This window comes from Cucumis sativus, chromosome 3, assembly GCF_000004075.3.
Source record: "Cucumis sativus cultivar 9930 chromosome 3, Cucumber_9930_V3, whole genome shotgun sequence".
In the NCBI taxonomy this organism is placed as follows: Eukaryota; Viridiplantae; Streptophyta; class Magnoliopsida; order Cucurbitales; family Cucurbitaceae; genus Cucumis; species Cucumis sativus.
This window is the reverse complement of record NC_026657.2, coordinates 31807584-31825678: the sequence shown is the minus strand read 5'-3', so window position 1 is coordinate 31825678 and position 18095 is coordinate 31807584. Positions and strand designations below refer to the sequence as shown.

General features: G+C 31.5%; 1 protein-coding gene across 4 annotated transcripts; it reads left to right on the top strand.

The window, feature by feature from the left end:
- Positions 1 to 40: 40 nt before the first annotated feature.
- Positions 41 to 8778, top strand: LOC101218836 (hypothetical protein). Of its 4 annotated transcripts, none has more exons than XM_011653779.2 (15): positions 41 to 252; positions 496 to 565; positions 1091 to 1192; positions 1636 to 1745; positions 1833 to 2095; positions 2186 to 2445; positions 3584 to 3737; positions 4483 to 4592; positions 4706 to 4793; positions 5731 to 6060; positions 6147 to 6221; positions 6547 to 7088; positions 7515 to 7623; positions 7703 to 7882; positions 8232 to 8778. In XM_011653779.2, exons 5-15 carry the CDS (start codon positions 1928 to 1930, stop codon positions 8406 to 8408), a joined length of 2193 nt encoding a protein of 730 aa, XP_011652081.1. In that variant the 5' UTR covers positions 41 to 252; positions 496 to 565; positions 1091 to 1192; positions 1636 to 1745; positions 1833 to 1927; the 3' UTR covers positions 8409 to 8778. The 4 variants fall into 4 exon arrangements, with proteins under 4 accessions (XP_011652081.1, XP_004136556.1, XP_011652078.1 ...); XM_004136508.3 differs by having other exon boundaries at positions 42 to 252; positions 1636 to 1748; XM_011653776.2 differs by having other exon boundaries at positions 42 to 388; positions 1636 to 1748.
- The last annotated feature ends 9317 nt before the right edge of the window (positions 8779 to 18095 follow it).

The following is an 18095-nucleotide window of genomic DNA, read 5'->3' as shown; positions in this document are numbered from 1 at the left end:
ATAATTAGAATAAGGTTTCGTAAGAGTTACCCAAAAACAACTATTAAATCGCGGAACCCGCCGGCGCCATCTGTCTCCGAACTCAGAAGAATGCTGCCGCCTGAAGTAAATCCATAAGAAAAACTTCATCTTTCTCCGTCTCTCTCAACTATAATTTCACACTCATACTCTCTCTTCATCCATCTATCAATATCTTCTCACATAATCGCGAGCTTATCTGCGATTTCTTTCTTATGGGTGCTGCCTGATTTGGTAAATCACATGGTTTTTTTTCCATCGTTTTCTTATTTTTATAAAAACTGGGGTCAATTCTCCCATCAATTTCTAAAATACATCCCCAAGAAGTCGGAAATCTTGAGGAGTGAGATTCTAGGGCACAATTTGAAATGTGGGTTGTTATCACTTAGTGGAATTCTGGTTTGTTATTCTGTGATACGAAGCTTTATTGATTATAAGTGATTGCTTTCTATGTATGTTGTACATGAATTTTCGCAGTGCTATGGACCGGAAGGATAGAGCAACAGCTTCCTTGCTCAAGCGTGTTTTAGTTTCTTGTGCGTCTCAGGTATGTGAATGTGATTGAAAGTGAAACATGGATACTGGAATACTGGAATGTGTTCTTCTTTTAAGTGCAATTCTATAAATTCAATGAGATATGGTCATTGGATTGTCTTTTTTTTTGTTAGAATCATAACCTTGGTTGAGGATCGGGTGAAGTTCTTTAGGCACATACTTTTGTAGTTGCATCAATTTTTTTTATCAATAAGAAACTACACGTTCATTGAGAAACATGAAAGAAAATGAGAGAAAGAAGGCCATACAAAAAATAAAATAAGTTAAACAGCTTGAGAAAGGGTGCTTCAATGACTAGTTATACTGAAAAAAATAGTCACAAATCTCTTTTACAGCTGAATCTCAAAGAGACACTTCAAACCTCACTAGGATCGATCAAACCTCCTCATTATATGTATATATATTCATCGTGGTTGGTTTTCAACAACCATTTATATACATGTGTGTGTGTGTGTGTGTGTGTGTGTGTCTAGAGTATAATTTTTAAAATCAATCAATCAATCAATTGTTTGTGTAGGCAAAACAATATGGAGGTTGTGTTGCGGCGAAGGTTCCAAAAGTTGAACGTGATATGTGTTTGAAAGAATTTATTGCACTAAAGTCTTGCATGCAAAATACGGTATCTATCGATAACTACAATTTCTTTTTTAAGATATTTGAGGAAATGATGTTTTTTAAAGGAGAAAATAGAAACATATATGAGGAAACAAATAACTGTAGAGTCCGATTAACAATGATTTTGATTTTGGTTTTCTGTTTTCTGTTTTCTAAAATTTGTGCTTATTTATTTATTTATTCATTTTATTTGTTTCCCAATCTACTTTCAAAATTTTGTCTTTTTGAGATCATGGCCAAATCTAAAACTAGGAAAAATTTGGTCAAGATTGCTAAAGTTTTAATATACAAGTGAAAAACAAAATTAAGAAGAAAAAAACTGTTATACTAAATTTTAACGAGCTTAATTTTTAAAAACGAAAACCTAAAAAAAACTGCTTAAAAATGATACTTGGCTTTATCTCATTTAAATATTTGCTCTCAACTAATCAAATGGTTGTTGGATAGCTTCGGGGGAAATAATAAGCATCATTGCTTTATTGAAGAAACTATCAATATCAGTTGTAAAGCTTGGAGCAGTAGAAGAAAATTTCTACATTCACGACATTGAAGCGAATGTGGTATTAACTGTCTTGTAAAAATCTACATGAACTTTAGGTGTCTTCTGCTTTCCTAATGTCATTCACTTTTTTTCCTTTTTGCAGTGAGGTTTGAGTGAACAAGCTTAACTTGGATTGCATAAATTGCTTGGTTCCATTTTCAGAAACATTTCTCTGAGGTTAAGAGGTGACTTGATAAAATGTCTGGAAGACCATCAAGATTACAACCTGGTGCTGGTCTAAGCAAATCCAGTGCTCTCTCCCATGTTTATATACAATATCCACCATTACGATGTAGAATTCCTGGATCAAGGGGATTATTTTTTGATGATGGAAATAAGTTATTGATCTGCCCAATTTTGGATCAGGTAATAGATCTTGAGCTGCTTTATGCAGTTGTATTTAAAGTGCATATTGGAGAACCTGTTTTGATGGTGTTTCTTTTGTCTTTTGAATAGATCTTCTCATGGAAAACTGTTCCCTTTAATCCTGCTGTGGCTTATACCTCTGATACAATTACAGAAGGGCCCATCTTATCTGTTCGATATTCTTTAGACTTGAAGATTATTGCAATACAAAGATCAAGTCATGAAATACAGTTTTTGATTAGAGAAACAGGTCAAACTTTTAGTCAGAAATGTAGACAAGAGTCGGAGAGCATTCTGGGATTTTTTTGGACGGATTGTCCCTTATGCAATATTGTATTTGTGAAGACCAGGTAAGAGCATAATACAAGGCCTTTCAAATTTATGAATGAATAGGAACCATTTCCATTCGTAATTTGCTGGGGAAACCTAATGTCTTTCTGACAAACTTTATCTTTGTGATTGTGTGGGAGGTTTTGAAAATGTATAGATCAATCTGTTTTTGGAGGAACAGACAATGGGATAGGAGTGGTGTGGGAGAAAATATAATTTGATTGTTCTCTTTGGTTTTCCCATCAAAGACTTTTATCCATATTTTAAGTCATGGCTAATGGTGACCCAGTTATGTAATCTCTTCAATTTTTGAGGTTTTTGTTGAATCTCTATCGTCAATCACTTCTATTTTACCCCTTTTCTATTCAATCTAGATGTTCCTTGTAAATAAATATTGGTGTTTGAACTAAATATGGCATACAATTTGGGCCTGAAGGAATTTGTCTGATCTAATTTTCGATGTTAAAGGTTGGATGCCCATAGTTTTTTTGAAGTCCACAAATATTATAATTTATCTATATAGAAACAACTGCTTTCATTAAGCCATTGAGGGAAAAAATGAAAGAATATAAGGACATGCAAAAAACCAAGACCACACAACCTCTCTATGAAATAGTTTCCAATTAAGTTAGATAGTAAACAGAGAATAATAACAAAAAGTCTCCAAAATTGAAGCTCAAGAGAAACATAGAACCTCACCAAAGACCACAGATCATCAGAATTTCTCTTCACTCTAACAAACTTCTACCCCAAATATTCTTCAATAAAGCACATGCCCTGTAAACCATAGAAAGTGGTCTTTCTCTTTGAAAGGTGGATTGGGGTGGGGGACTCCTCTATCATCTACCAACCATCACTATAGCAAGCTAACTCAAGATCAAACTCTTGAAAGAAATAGTTCCACATGGTTTGCTATAGTGTATGGTTTTGTGCATTTATATATTTATATTTGGCTAAGGTGAAGTTTTATAGAAAGTGGTCTTTCTCTTTGAAAGGTGGATTGGGGTGGGGGACTCCTCTATCATCTACCAACCATCACTATGGCAAGCTAACTCAAGATCAAACTCTTGAAAGAAATAGTTCCACATGGTTCGCCTATAGTGTATGGTTTTGTGCATTTATATATTTATATTTGGCTAAGGTGAAGTTTTCTTGCAGTGGGCTGGACTTGTTTGCTTATAGTTCTGATTCAAAGTCCTTACATTTGGTGGAATCAAAGAAACTGAATGTGAGCTGTTATGCCTACACGCATGAAAGTCGATTGGTGCTTATGGCTTCTGGACTGCAGTGCAAAACTTTTCATGGATTTCAGGTACAAGTTTTACTACCATGACGTGCTGAGTTTATTTGAACTTCCGCAATTTATTTATATACAGTTTACTTTAATTTTTCTGCGTTCCTGGCAACATTGCTTGGCAAAAACCGTTAAAATACGGTTTCTACTTCTGGGACATTATGATAAATAGCACTACATACTATTGTTATCAGTATGCCCACAATTTTAGTATAAATATATTTTTCTGAAGCATTTTCCTCCAATTTCACGAAGAAAATGGTAAAATTTAATCGATTACTGTCACTAATTTATTATGGCATAGATGAATTTCAATCAATAAAGAGTGTCCTAGTTTATAATTAATGTAATCGCTTTTCACTTATTAACTTACATATTGATTAAATTAAATGTAACAATTTATATATGCATGTTTTTGTTCTTTTTAAACGGAGACAATTATTTATAAAAGAGCAAAGTACAAGAGTATTTTACTAAGAGCAAGAGAAAAGAGAAAATTCGCTCTACCTCTACAACAAAAGCTACAAAACAAATTCCAAATAGATGAGATCAAGATAAACAAAACCATATTCGAAGAAATTCCTCTCATAAAGAACTAAATTTAAACTAAAAACTTTCAAGAAGATGCAACTGGCTGCCTCAAAACAACCTAACCAAATTAACTGTTTTGTTCTTATATGATCTAAATTATGTTAGATTTCCAATTATCCCATGATTATATATTAGCTGTCTCATTTGGAAGCTATTTTTTTTTCATGTTTAGCTTTCAGCAGCAGGGATTGTTCGCTTGCCAAAGTTTGAAATGACGATGGCAAAATCTGATGCTAACAGCAAGCCTGTCCTAGCTATAGAGGACGTCTTTATTATCACTGTGTAGGGTTTTCTGTCAGTTTGCCCATTTTCTTTTTCTACATCCTTTGAGCAATTTGTTATTGTTTCTAATCAAAAGAAAGCTCATATATGTATATTTTCTTAACCTCTGTCAGCTATGGAAGAATATATTGCTTGCAAGTGGATAGACTTGCAATGCTACTTCATACTTACAGGTTCTATCGTGATGCAGTTGTGCAGCAGGTATATGTTTCGAAAAAATTATCCATGTAGATAGGGTCTGTTTGTTTTTTGTGTGTTTCTTTTGAATATGTTGAGATTTAAAATGGGCTAAATTGTTGGTTCCTACTTCTCTCACTCGAGTTTATTCCAAATAAGAAAAGAACGTTTATACATTAGCATGGAGATTTCTTTTTGCAAATTTTAATTTGACAAGATCATTACAAGTGTCATTGTAATGGGCCAATGGTGATAGGTTATGTGGTGGAGTTACTGTGGTTCCTCAAAATTTAGGAGGTGGTCTCAGTAGGTGGTATTCACGTCTGTTCTCATACTCTACCCTTCTTTGGGATGTTATTCCCAAGTAACTCCTTGTGGGATCTTGTAGTGAAAAAAGTTCATAAATGAAATGGCTTTTGTCTGGTATAGAACGTAATTTCTATGCTAAAGATAGCTATGAAACAAGCGCCTAATCTTGTACTTTTCTATCTGGATAATTATTTCTTTGGTTGCTTAAATTGTATTTCATGTTTTATCATATTGTCAATGAAGTTTTCTAATATTTATTGTTCTACATTTGCAATTAATGTAGAATGAAATTGTTAAGAAGTGAGTAAGAATAAACAGCAGGATTTAAAACCAAAATCTCATTCATATTTTTATTTCATTCCTAACCGGAGAAAAGTTAATACACCCTTGTTGAATGGGTTATGCATGGATTGCTCCATCAATAAGCTTTACCATGCAGTTGTCTGTCAAAAGTCCGATTATATCGTTAGTCAGGTTTCAATTAAATTCTATTTCTCTTCGTGTTATGGTTCATAGGGGATCAAACTTTGCTGAGGGTGCTGCATACATTAATCAGGCTTTGTATCTGTTCTAGATTTCTAAGTTAACTCTTTGACATCAAATATAGACTAGAGGGATGTTATGCTTACTTTGCAGTCATTGTTTTCTGCAGGGTTCTTTGCCAATCTACTCGAGCTCGATTGCTGTGAGCGTGGTTGACAACGTGTTGCTTGTTCATCAAGTCGATGCAAAAGTAGTTATTCTTTATGATATTTTTACTGATTCAAGGGCACCCATATCTGCTCCACTTCCTTTGTTGTCGAGAGGTTTTCCTGGACCCAATATTGATGTCCGAAGTAGTAAGCAAGATAATGCTACTTTAGAAGATGATGCAGTACCTGATGAAGCAATTGTTTACGGGGATGGTTGGAAGTTTCTTGTCCCAGACCTGATTTGTGATCATGTCAACAAATTAGTATGGAAGATACATATAGACTTGGAGGTTATTATTGTTGTAATTTGATATTAATATTTTTTTCTTTCTTATCATGCAAAATTTTAGGATCTTAAGTTCTTTTTTAATGGCAGGCAATTGCTTCAAGTAGCTCTGAAGTGCCATCACTTCTAGAATTCTTGCAGCGACGTAAATTAGAAGTTAGCAAGGTAGAGCTTTAGTTTCACTGATTGGTACGAGGATTTGTGCTTCAAATACAAGAATTCATGTAGTGTCAGTGTCTGTGCTTCTTTTTTGGTTATTAAATACTTATATTCATAACTAACCAACTACCACTTAGGGACAAGACTAACACAAACCATTTTAACCACCCATCCCCTGAGCTGATACTGCCTTCCCTTTACTGTTTTTGCCTTTAACATAGGTTTCGTAGGTGTATTGGCTATAATTATGTTGTGGTTCCCAAGTTATTTTTTGGGCGAATGTCAAAAGTATTTCTTTCCTTGATATTAAATAATTCCTGCTGATGTTCAGGCTAAACAGTTGTGCTTGACCTTGACGAGAACTACAATTCTGGAGCACAGGCCAGTGGCTAGTGTTGCTAAGGCTATAGAAGTTCTAATCTCATCATATATTCGCACGACCAAAGTAGGTCCTAATAACAAGGAATCAAAAACCGACAGATCGCAGTCGGTTGTGCCTCAAGATAGTGGCTCTGGCCCTGTACCTGGTTCTAATAACCGTGATTCAGCTGCTGGAGTGGAAAGTGAAGCCCTTCACAGAACTTCAATATTTCCATCTTCAGATTCTGAGGAGAATGCTGACATTAAACAACTAAATACAGTTCCAGGCAACCATCAGTCTATAGTTGAAGCTCAGGCATCATCTTCACAGTATCAACATCTTGGCCCCGGATGTATTCGGTTGAATGACGATGTCTCTGATGAGGGATCTATGATTTCGTCACCATCTATCTCACCAGATGAGATGTACAGCTTTGTGTTTGCTCCCATCGAGGAAGAGATAGTTGGAGACCCTTCTTACTTGCTGGCTATAATTATCGAGTTCCTCCGCAGGTATTCGATATTCTTTCAATTTCAAAGTGTTTTGAATTCTCTAGTAGAAACAGCCAAACAGGGTCTTGTTCTGATTGCAGCATGCCAATTCTTTACCCATGTGTTCAACGTGAAATGGTTATGATTTCACAATCATCATTCTATACTCTCTTTTATACAATGCTAGCGGCTTGATCATTATGTGATTTACTTCTTGTTGATACTTGATGTGATAGAGAAATAAAAACTATGGATAAGTTCCAAGTATAGGGTTTCAAGAAATTTAATCTACTGCCGTACAATTTTATAATAAATGGCTGTTGATTTAAGTTTTCGAAGTTGCATATTGGTTTAATGGCCTGGCATCAACCATAACCATAAGCGTAGTTTGTACATTTTTCTGTATGTTCATTTGGTATTTCCCTCCTTTTCCGTTTTTTTTTGTAGGGTTAATATGGAAAAGATCAAAGTAAACCCAAACATCTATGTCTTGACAGTCCAAATATTAGCTCGCAATGAACGATACACAGAAATTGGATTATTCGTGCACCAAAAGGTATTAATCTTTTCTTACAAGGTCTTCTCAGAAGTGTGAGAGTGACACAAATGAATGCACGTCTTTTCTCTTCTGACAGATTCTAGAACCTTCAAAAGAGGTTGCCTTGCAATTATTGGAGTCTGGTCGCCATAATTTCCCCACAAGGAAACTGGGACTGGATATGCTCCGGCAGCTTTCTCTACATCATGATTATGTGTCGCTGCTCGTGCAAGATGGATATTACCTCGAAGCATTGCGCTACACAAGGAAGTTTAAGGTAATTTTTTTGATATCTCGTATGAATATCCATGTCAAGGGCTTCACTTCTTGAACGAATTTTTTTTGGGGTTAAAAGAAGATATACAACTTATTTTGAAAGTGAAAAAGTTCAAGTATTAATTGAAATGATATTTTAACCTTTCATGATTAAGAAGAATATCAGTGGATAATATTTTAATTATTGCTCCTCACCTTTCCCAAATATATTGAATTTGGAAAAATTTTCTTGCTGTGTTGTCGATTTGATTCATATATTTTGAACGTCTCTGAATCTCTGTTGTGTTTCATTTAATAGTAACCTTTCTGATTCACAAAACTGAGAATGACTTTCCAAAAACATGATGTAGGTTGACACAGTCCGGCCGGCCTTGTTTCTTCAAGCTGCTTTTGCAACCAACGATCCACAACTTTTGTCAGCAGTTTTGAGATTCCTGTCAGATTTAACTCCTGGAATAAAACATACCTCAGATTACATTAGGTACCATCAGATTCTCACTGAAATGAACTCTTGTGCTTCTGCTTGAGATTTCCAAAATCAAGTTCATTGCTTGGCCTTTTTAAGATAGAAATGTCTGATGTTTCTATCAACATGATCCTGAGATATAGATGGCCACACCCTCCCTAGAAACAAGAGAAGAAAATAGGTGAAGTAGTGAAGGTGGTGCAAAAGGAGACTATACAGATATTAAATGGCATCCCCTCCCTAGAAAAAGAAAAGGGGAAGAAGATAAATAAGCTACACTTCACTCTAGCAAATATTTGGATACCACAAATTGATTATTGATTTACTGAAATAATTCTGAATCTTCTCATGTGAGAAATGAAATAACTTGTTCATTCAAAGGATCAACAAATCAGGTAGATGCTAAATCAACACCATCACTTGAGCTACAACTTGTTTATTGTCATAGTAGGTGATTCTAGAGACTTTCCACTATAAATTCTACTTTTTAACTAGAGAATGTTAAAGTAATTACAAAGAAAAGATAAAAGGTAAAATTGAGTTATGGGTCAATTTGTGGAAAAAAGAAACTTTATTGAGCATTACTAATTCAAGTTCCGCTTTCTTGAGCCTACAATATTTATGAACCACAAATAGCAAACTCAAACTTTTTTGAAAAAGTATGTACTGATTTCAAGTGGCTATTGATGGACCACTGAGTAAAAAAAACGAAAAAAAACTCCAATAAGTGCAAAGCGAACATTATTTATGAATAAAGTTACTTGGTCTATTTATTAATTCCAAATGGACCATCCTATAAACTTAGCTAATTTATAAAAAAAAATGTTACAACTATACAATTAATTTTCTTAAAACCCTACATTTCATAGGTTCTTTTGTTTTGAAATTGAAATCCTTTACATAGAAAATTTAACATGGAGTGATGTAGTGATGAAGATGCTCACTTGAATTAAGAACGGCATTTGAAAACATTAACTTTACGTCTAACATTCTATTCTTCCTTTGGATAAACTTCAAACCATTTTTGTGTCTATTGTCAATATAATGATGTTGGAAATGATATCATGTATGCTTTTCAGTCATTGCCTCAATTGTCATTTTAATTGAACAAAATAAAGAATATCAAATAGTATTTTCGAAACAAATTTCAAATAACAACTGTTAAAATAAAAACTTAAATCTTAGGTCAATAATTAAAATTTACCCCAAAGTTTGACTTAGGGTCATTAATTAATTAAACGGGTGTTTCATTACTATAATAACTATCAACTCAATGAAAAATCGCTTAGGATAATGAAAGGTGGAAAAGAGAGGATGTTTCAAATGATGCCAAATTGCCAAAGAACAAACCCCACAGCATTCATTTCCCAAGTAATGAAAATGTGTTGTATTCTTTCTCATGGTCAGCTATCGGACCACAGCATAAAGAATTAAACATCTTCTAAAGAAACATCAAACTAAATGTTTTCAATCATATAAAGTTTTCGACTTAGTTAAGTTTGTAGTTGGCTCTATCTCTCTAGTGTATCGTTATTAGATAAACATAGAGCTTCATCATTAAAAACTAATTAACTTTGAGATAAAACTCCACATTTTTTTTCAATACGATATCGAAGTTCATAAAGTACTTCAAATGAATATATATTTAGTTTAAAAGTGGTATATACCGAAAGTGTTATACCTTAATATATTCTTGAAGATACATATTAAGGATCTCATATTATAAAGATAACGAAGAGACCCTAAAGTACCCAAAAAAACCATATTCTTGAAGTGACAAATATACGTGTTGAGGATCTTAAATTGGAAAGATAACGAAGAGATCTCAAAATTTTTATCAAAGTTACTCTTGTCGCTACTAATTGGTTTTGAGATAGAACCTTGTGTTTATATCTAATATATTGTGAACCAAGTTTGGAAGCAATGCATATTTTCTTGTTGAATGTCATGGCGTGTCCTATTGCTTCAAAGAGTGTTTTAGAGTGTAAGTCCTTTATATCTACCACTTCAAGATTGTGCTTTTCTAAATCCATCGTTTTTCGAATCAAATCTCAATTTCTAGTTTTTGAACTGAATGTCTATCTTAGACGAATATGATATGCAGAGTTCTATCTCAAAATTAAGAGGGATAATCCGTTTGAAAATTCTTAGATAAAAAAGAAATTCAGAAAGACGAGACAAAGAGGGATCAATGGGGTCTCTAAAGTGTATTGCAAGGGACCATTCTAAAAGGTTTTCTTTTATTTTTTCTTCCTCTCACTCATTACAATGAAGGGGTAGTAGGCAGTATGTTCAGGGAAGTAATAACTTCAAAATGCCAAAACAAAAATGATAAATAAATTGAACCCAACATGTTCATATAATTAATTATAAAAATTAGGTTATACATATTGTGGTGTACCTTTCAAATTTGGTAATATGAATTATATACCCTTTCAACATAGCAGAAGAATATGGTTGCAATTGCTATCAATCATTTAATTAAGAATTATTATTGCAATTTAATATATCATTCCATTCATTACCCTAACCCTAACCCTAAGTTAAGGTTTTACCAACTTTTAATTAACCTTCCAAATGAGAGAAAACTAAAAGATGTATCATAATTAAAAAAATTTCATAGTAGAATGATGCTTGAACAACAAAAGTCATACAAATTTATGATTGAGATAAATTACTTTGATATAAGAGTTTCAACTAGATGAACAATGTAAGTATATATATATATATGAGATATTACTTTGATTGGATGTAGAGACTTCATCCAATCTTCTTTTAATAAATTATAGGAAAATCTCTCCTAAGTTACATGCACAATTGAAGAAGAAGAATATATAATAATAGTTAGTTGACCAATCACTATAACTATAACTATACACAAACACATAAGAGAAATAAAGCAAAGAGAGACAGATGTCATTTTCCAAAAAGAAAAGAAAAGAAAAAGAAGAATAAAAGAAAGGGTTTTCATCAATAAATGATTGGTTCACAAAAATGTGTAAAAGGAATCAGAGATTCAATAATTGTAGAATCCATAGAAGAGAGCTTCTGATTTGCTTTTAATTTCTCAATAAATCTTATACCCATAAACTCCCTTACATCTCTCCACCTCCCAGTTCCCACTTTCAAGTTTTTTCTCACTAATAATACACACATTTAATTTATATATTTCCCCCACTTTTTAAAAAAAAAAATTATCTTGAATAATTTGTTCTAGCTTTTAGCTTTTAATCTAATTAAATTAAATTTAGTTTCTGTGTAGAGTTCAGAAGAGTTGCAGCCTAATAGTTATTGTTGTGTGGGGCTGTGTATATTTGGATGAATTTTGTTTAAACTTTTCCAATGGGGGTTCTCTCTTTAGATTGATCAATAGATCTCTAATGATCACAAGTTTATATTTTTCTTTTAAACAATTCATGTACATTAGTTTAGACATTTATATATCTTCTAAGAAAACAACATGTATGAACTAGAGATATACAACATTGGGTTCAAAAGTTATGACCGGCTAATCAACGAAGTAAATCCAAGTAGTAGCAAAGATAAAGGAGAAATAACACAAGAGACGACGACTCGGTAACCTAGTTCGGTGGACAACATTTACGTCTAGGGGCTATGCCCGAATAAGATGAACGTTCACTAAGAGTATATGAAAGGATTACAAGTTGATCTAATTTAGACAACAAGATTAGACTAATCACTTATGCTACTCTCTAAATAGTTGATTTGCTTGATTGGCTCTCCTTAATTAATAGAATCAGAAATTATTCACTCCAACACTATAGTGTTGTAGCCTCCTCCTAACCACTGAACTTCTCTTCTCATACAACATCGTTCAACTTGTCAAACATAAACTGTCTCACAAGATCGTCAGATGATCAGTAAAGTAATCTCTTCAAGTGTGAGCAATGTAACACACACAGCAGAAGAAACATAAGCAACCGTTCTTCACACAATACAAGATTAACCAATATGCTTAAAAAAAACGCTCTAAGTAATACAATCAAAATACCATGATGTTAAGATCGTTTGACTAATAAGAAAAGAAAATAAAAGAGTGTTTTTCTACCGTCAATCTAAGTCAATCTAAATCATAATAACATCCTCGAGTAATTAATAGGGGAAAGTTTTACATTTCTACAATGTATATATCTATTGAAGTGAAAAATAGGAAAAACAATTTAATTAAGTGGGACTAGAAAACGTATATAAGACTCCACTGATACCTTCTCATTTTTTAAAAAAATTATAAAACAAAAGACGATATTAAAAAAAAAGAAAAGAAAAAGATAAACGTACCTCATTAAAAGTACCCAGGAGTTAAACTACCCCAACAGCTCATATCTATTGGGAATCTTTTAAATCTCGAGAATATTTAGAAACCACACATTTAAAATATTTCGTACCCAAATTTTGGATCAAAATAAAAGATACTAATGGAGACGGAATAGGAGAAATAATGCATTGAGATATCTCAACTAAATTAACACATTTGTAGCATCTTCATCACTCGTCTTAAACCCAAAATAATAATGAAATGCATTCAAAACTCAAACACAAAAAGCATATTCTTAACAAACCATTCGATCTATCCGATCAAAACTTACGTTTTCTTCTTCCATTGCTCTAACATATATATATATGAAGTATCCTAAAATTTCTAAAAAAAGAAACCAAACCAAAGAGAAGTAAAATGAGAAATCCAAAACCTACAAATGGAAAAAAAAAAAAAGTAAAAGTTGGTCACTACTGTTTTAGCAAGAAAAGTTTTGTAATTTTGAGTTGGTTTTGAACAAACATTACTAGTTAAGGCAGTTGTACTTTGGTAGATATAATATATAATATTTTCATTAGATTGTTTATGTATATGTTTGTGCTCATCTTTTTATGGGTTTCCAAAGCTCTTTTGATTTCCTTTGCATCACCTCAAAAGAGGGCCCTATACAGTACACAAAGAAAAAGTCTCCCAAGTACAATTTTTTCCCCTCTCAAGCTGTGTTCGGAGGAATTGAGCAGTGCTAAAAAGATCCATAGATTTAAAAAAAGAAAAAGAAGACATTAATAAGTACTGTTGGAGTTTTAGTTTAGGACCACTTTTAGAATGGTAGAATGGCAGAGTGTAAGGCTTAGAAGTTCATCAATTTAATCCATAAAAAGCAAACTCTTTTTTTTAATCTCTCTGTCTTTAGGGCTATGATCAGTGAAGTACCACAGAGAAACTCAGATCAACTTGTAAGAAATGTCAAAAAGAGGGCTCATGTTTTCTCTGCCAAGGAATTTAAATTCAAAGTAAATACCCAACTTCCATAACTATCTTCTTCTTCTTTTAATATAAGGTTGAAAATTTACTGCACCCTATCATCAAATATAGAGAGAAAGTAAGTGAGTTTTATGGTACGGTTTTAAATATTATTTTCGTTCTCATTATCTATTTTTGTTTATTTTGATCTCTATACTTTTCTCTAGGTTCACTCTATCTTTATTTTATTTTGTACTTTTAAAAATAATCATTTTTGCATTTTATTTTCATAGGACAATAATGTGTATTTTTTATTCAAGTTCAAAGATCAAAACGAACCAAAATTGAAACTACAAAAGCCAAAATGATGAATCGAATTCAAAAGTATATAAAAACGTGTCGGTTGAACTAAGTTATTCTGACACATTTTATTATATTATTAATTACAAACAACATGGTTGAAAAAACGTTGGGACGGAATTTTAATGTTATTTTTTTCTATTTAATATATATTTTTTTAATATGGTTTAAGTAGTATATTTTAATGTTATTTTTTTTCTATTTAATATAATTGCTAAATTTGTCCTAATTTTTTATTTTTTATGTAAAGAAAGTTTTTTCTTGAAACAATTATTTTTCTCTCTCTTTCTTTAAAAGTGATTCTATAATCAAATCAATCAATTCATGCATTAAGTAACAAATATGCTCTTTTTAGTTTATGATTAAAAGAACTCATTCATAAATTTATAACATAAGTGAGTGTATGATACTTTTTGTTATAAGCTTTTCTAATTTATTGAAACTATAAATATCTCAACTACTTCAAGTACTCTTTCACTGGCCATTTGTTATATAATACAAATTAGGAGTATCTTCTTTCTTCACGTTATATTCCCTCTTCAAAGTATCTCTCAAAAATAGTATTTCCCCTCTCGGTAAAAATCTCATCTTAAATATATAAATGTACTAGATGCTTTGGTTCAGTTGCATGTTTTAACTCAACACTAATTTACATGATCGTACTCTTCTCCTTGAAACAAGACATGGGATTCAAGTTTCTAAACTTTCCTTTGTTGGTGTTTTGTTGAGTTTCGGTTAAATATGAAAAGAGTGGTTATCTCACCTTTGAAAATTTAAGAAAATTATCGAAGAAGAACTTCAAACACTTTAAAAGAAGTTGACTCATTCGTGTTTTCTAGTTTGTTGTTCATGAACTCCAAGCACGTTTATTTCATCTATTTTAAATTATTTTAATTTGAAACATTTTAAGTTTGATATATTAACTCGGTTGTGTGAGCGATATGATGCTTTTAAATAGTCTTTTTATAATATTTTTTCACATAGATTTAGTTTGTTTTTTCTTCAATTTGGAGTTTTTTCATGTGAATAATTTTTTGTGTTCCTAGTTTTTTTTTTTTCTTTTAATTTTATGCTCTTTTTCTTCTTTTTTTTTGCTTATTCGTGCGATAGAAAATGTTTTTCTCTATGGTTTCATCTATCAACTTGAGCTGGATTGAGTTGGTTAAAATAATCAACTCAATCGTACTTCACAACGTTAGTTTTAAATAAACTTCAATAATGCTTACTTTTAAAGTTATACACATGTATATGTATGTATGTACATACGTACATTTCTACGTACATACGTACATTACATACCTATATAGGAGGTAGATCAAAATGAGAGATTATATAATAAGTTTAGTATTCTTGCGATACATTGATATATTAGTTAATTATTTAATCGCTTAAAATAAAAGAATATTTTATATTAAACATTAATTTAATTACTAAAGGCAATTAAAGAAATATATATTAATTAGAATATTAGTAGTTAATAATACCGGTTGTATTGATTATTTTTTATAAAAAAGGTGTAATTGATTTGGGGTGCCCCGATCATCACGAAGACCTTCTTATATTATATTTCAATATTCAAACAGAACTCAATTGTAATATAGTTTTGATTTTTTTTTTGCTGATAATTACATCGAATATTAAAAAGTGAAATGAAACGGATATTAAATATTTGTGTGAAATTTCAAGAAAAACTTATGAAAAACAAACCGACTCGAGTAAAAAAAAAAAAGAAAGAAGATTATAATTTAAAAGTAAAGAAAATAAAAAATTAAAATAAAATAGAGTTGTCAAGTCAACATCTTTATTTAAAGATGTGGACCAAATATTGCAGCAAATGAAGTAAATGGAGGGAACATTATTATTCATGTGAAGGGTTATTGCAAACTTAACAACTACCAAATTCACATAAAAATATTGGCTCTTCGTCTCAGCTCTCACTTTACTGTCCAAATATATAAAAAGGACATGGATTTGTGTGAATGATTCTCTGCTTCTCTCTTTTCCTTTTTCAACCTTTTCATTATTATACATTGTATGTCATCAACACACAACCACACTTTTGCATGAATTTACACACCCCTAATTCTTCCTAAATTATCTTTTACTTACTAACAATTACGGTTGACTATTTTTATCTCGTTCAAACAACACTTGCGTGGATCATAAACAATTTTTTATAATATTCAATAATGTGTCACATTATTGCAATTTTCATGTTAAAAGAATAATGAGTCACAATCATGAGTATTTTGGTCGTACAATAATTCAATATTTGCATCATATACCTTATACATTAATTACTTATTTGTTTTTATAAAAATAGGTTCATATGGTATGTTTGTAATTTTAGTGTAACACGAGTTTGTGATGTTGAATATTGTTGAAGATGCGACCAAAATCTCATATTGATTAGATAGACATATATATTAGGGTAAAACTAATTCGTAAGTTAATTTAAAAATAGGTGACAAGTTTTCAATGTTATACAAAGGGAATGGATGATACATGTGCAACCTCATTGTCCTATAAAAAAATGATAAGTGTTTAAATAATTTTCAAAATATATAATCCGAATTAAATTAAAAGTTCTACTATATTTACTCAGATAACTGCGGACTCCGGACCTTGGACCTTTCTTTGATGGTCCTACGGATAAATCCTGCGGACTCCGGACTCCGGACTCCTTCCTTCCATATGGATGGTCCTACGGATAAATCACCTGGACCTTTCTTTGGCACTGCGGACTGCGGACTCCAGACTGCGGACGTAGGACGGAGAAGAAGTCAAATGAGAAATTTGATTGAGGAACTGAGCAAGTAATCCAAGTCTATCTCTTTGAAAGCGAACCTTGTTATCACGCTTTTCAAGTAAGGCGAAGATTAATTGAGCGAGACCGTATCGGATCGGAAGAAGTAGAGACTGTACTGTAAATGATAAAGGATAGGTTAGATCTGATTATTAGAATAATGAACTATCTTTGCACTAGCTTACACTAGCTTCAAAGAAGAAAGAAAGATTACCAATGGGTCGACATTCAGAAAAATAATACATTATTATGAGTTAGTTTGACAATTTTAACTATTATACTTTATAGGCAAATATACTCATGTCAATTGTGATAAGTTAAATAGACAGTGAGTCCCTAATATTAGTCTCATCCTTTTCTCAAGAGGTACGGATTAAATTTTCATTCATATTTTGAGTCATTCTGTTTTCTTTAGGAGTTTTTAGGATTGAGCTGTTTTTAGTAATGATGTATTTTCATATTAATTAAAAAAATACTTTAATTTCAATGTTTTTTTGTTTTTCTAATCTAAGAAAATGTTGTAATTTTAATCAATTTTTCTTTTAAATAAAATGTAGAACAATTTTTGTTGTTTCCTAAACTAATATGAATTATCAAATTTAACATGGACTTTGATCTAAAATTTAACTGATATTTTGAGGGTAAACTATGAAAATTGTGATGTCTTTGGATCCTCTCCACATATTTTAAAAGTAATATTAGAAAATATATATATAAAAAAAGAAACTTCATAAGTTTAGTTTTTCAAAATTAAATGGTTGTCGATGATTAAGCTTATAAACAATAATTCAGCTTGATCATTTTTTCTGCCAACATGTGAAGTGGAAAAAATTGAATCTCTTACTTTGAAATTGATAGCACGAGTGGAACCACTTTATCGATTGAATTATGCTTATTGTGACACACTTCAACGTATTCATTTTTGTTTGTTTTGTTATATACATTTTCTGATTTTTTAAAAAGACTAATTAAATTTTTTTTTAACTAAATAAAGAATGTTTCACCGTTTTTCATAATTTGTTAGGGATTAAGTTCATTGATAGTTTATTTAAAATTAATGGATAGACTAAAAGTATATTAAAGCACCAAACTGAAATAAAAAAATCAAACCCAAGATATAGAAATTAAATGCACCAAATAAAACCGAGATCTAAAATGTTAGAATAAAAAAGAAAAGTAATTTTCCAACCATATATAAAAATTTATTGAACACATGTAATATTAAATGATAATCTACAAGAAAGAGATTCTAAAATCTAAAAAGAGGGTTTTGATAACGTGGAGATTATATATTATTAGAAAAAAAACTCAGAAGAAACAAAAGAAAAATGAATTTGTAATTT

Excerpts from the sequence above, each read along its gene's own strand:
- LOC101218836 (XM_011653779.2), top strand. The coding sequence starts at position 1,928 with ATGTCTGGAAGACCATCAAGATTACAACCTGGTGCTGGTCTAAGCAAA. Across the intron at positions 3,738-4,482 it reads AAACTTTTCATGGATTTCAG|CTTTCAGCAGCAGGGATTGT; the intron begins GTACAAGTTTTA and ends TTTCATGTTTAG. Across the intron at positions 6,222-6,546 it reads GTAAATTAGAAGTTAGCAAG|GCTAAACAGTTGTGCTTGAC; the intron begins GTAGAGCTTTAG and ends GCTGATGTTCAG.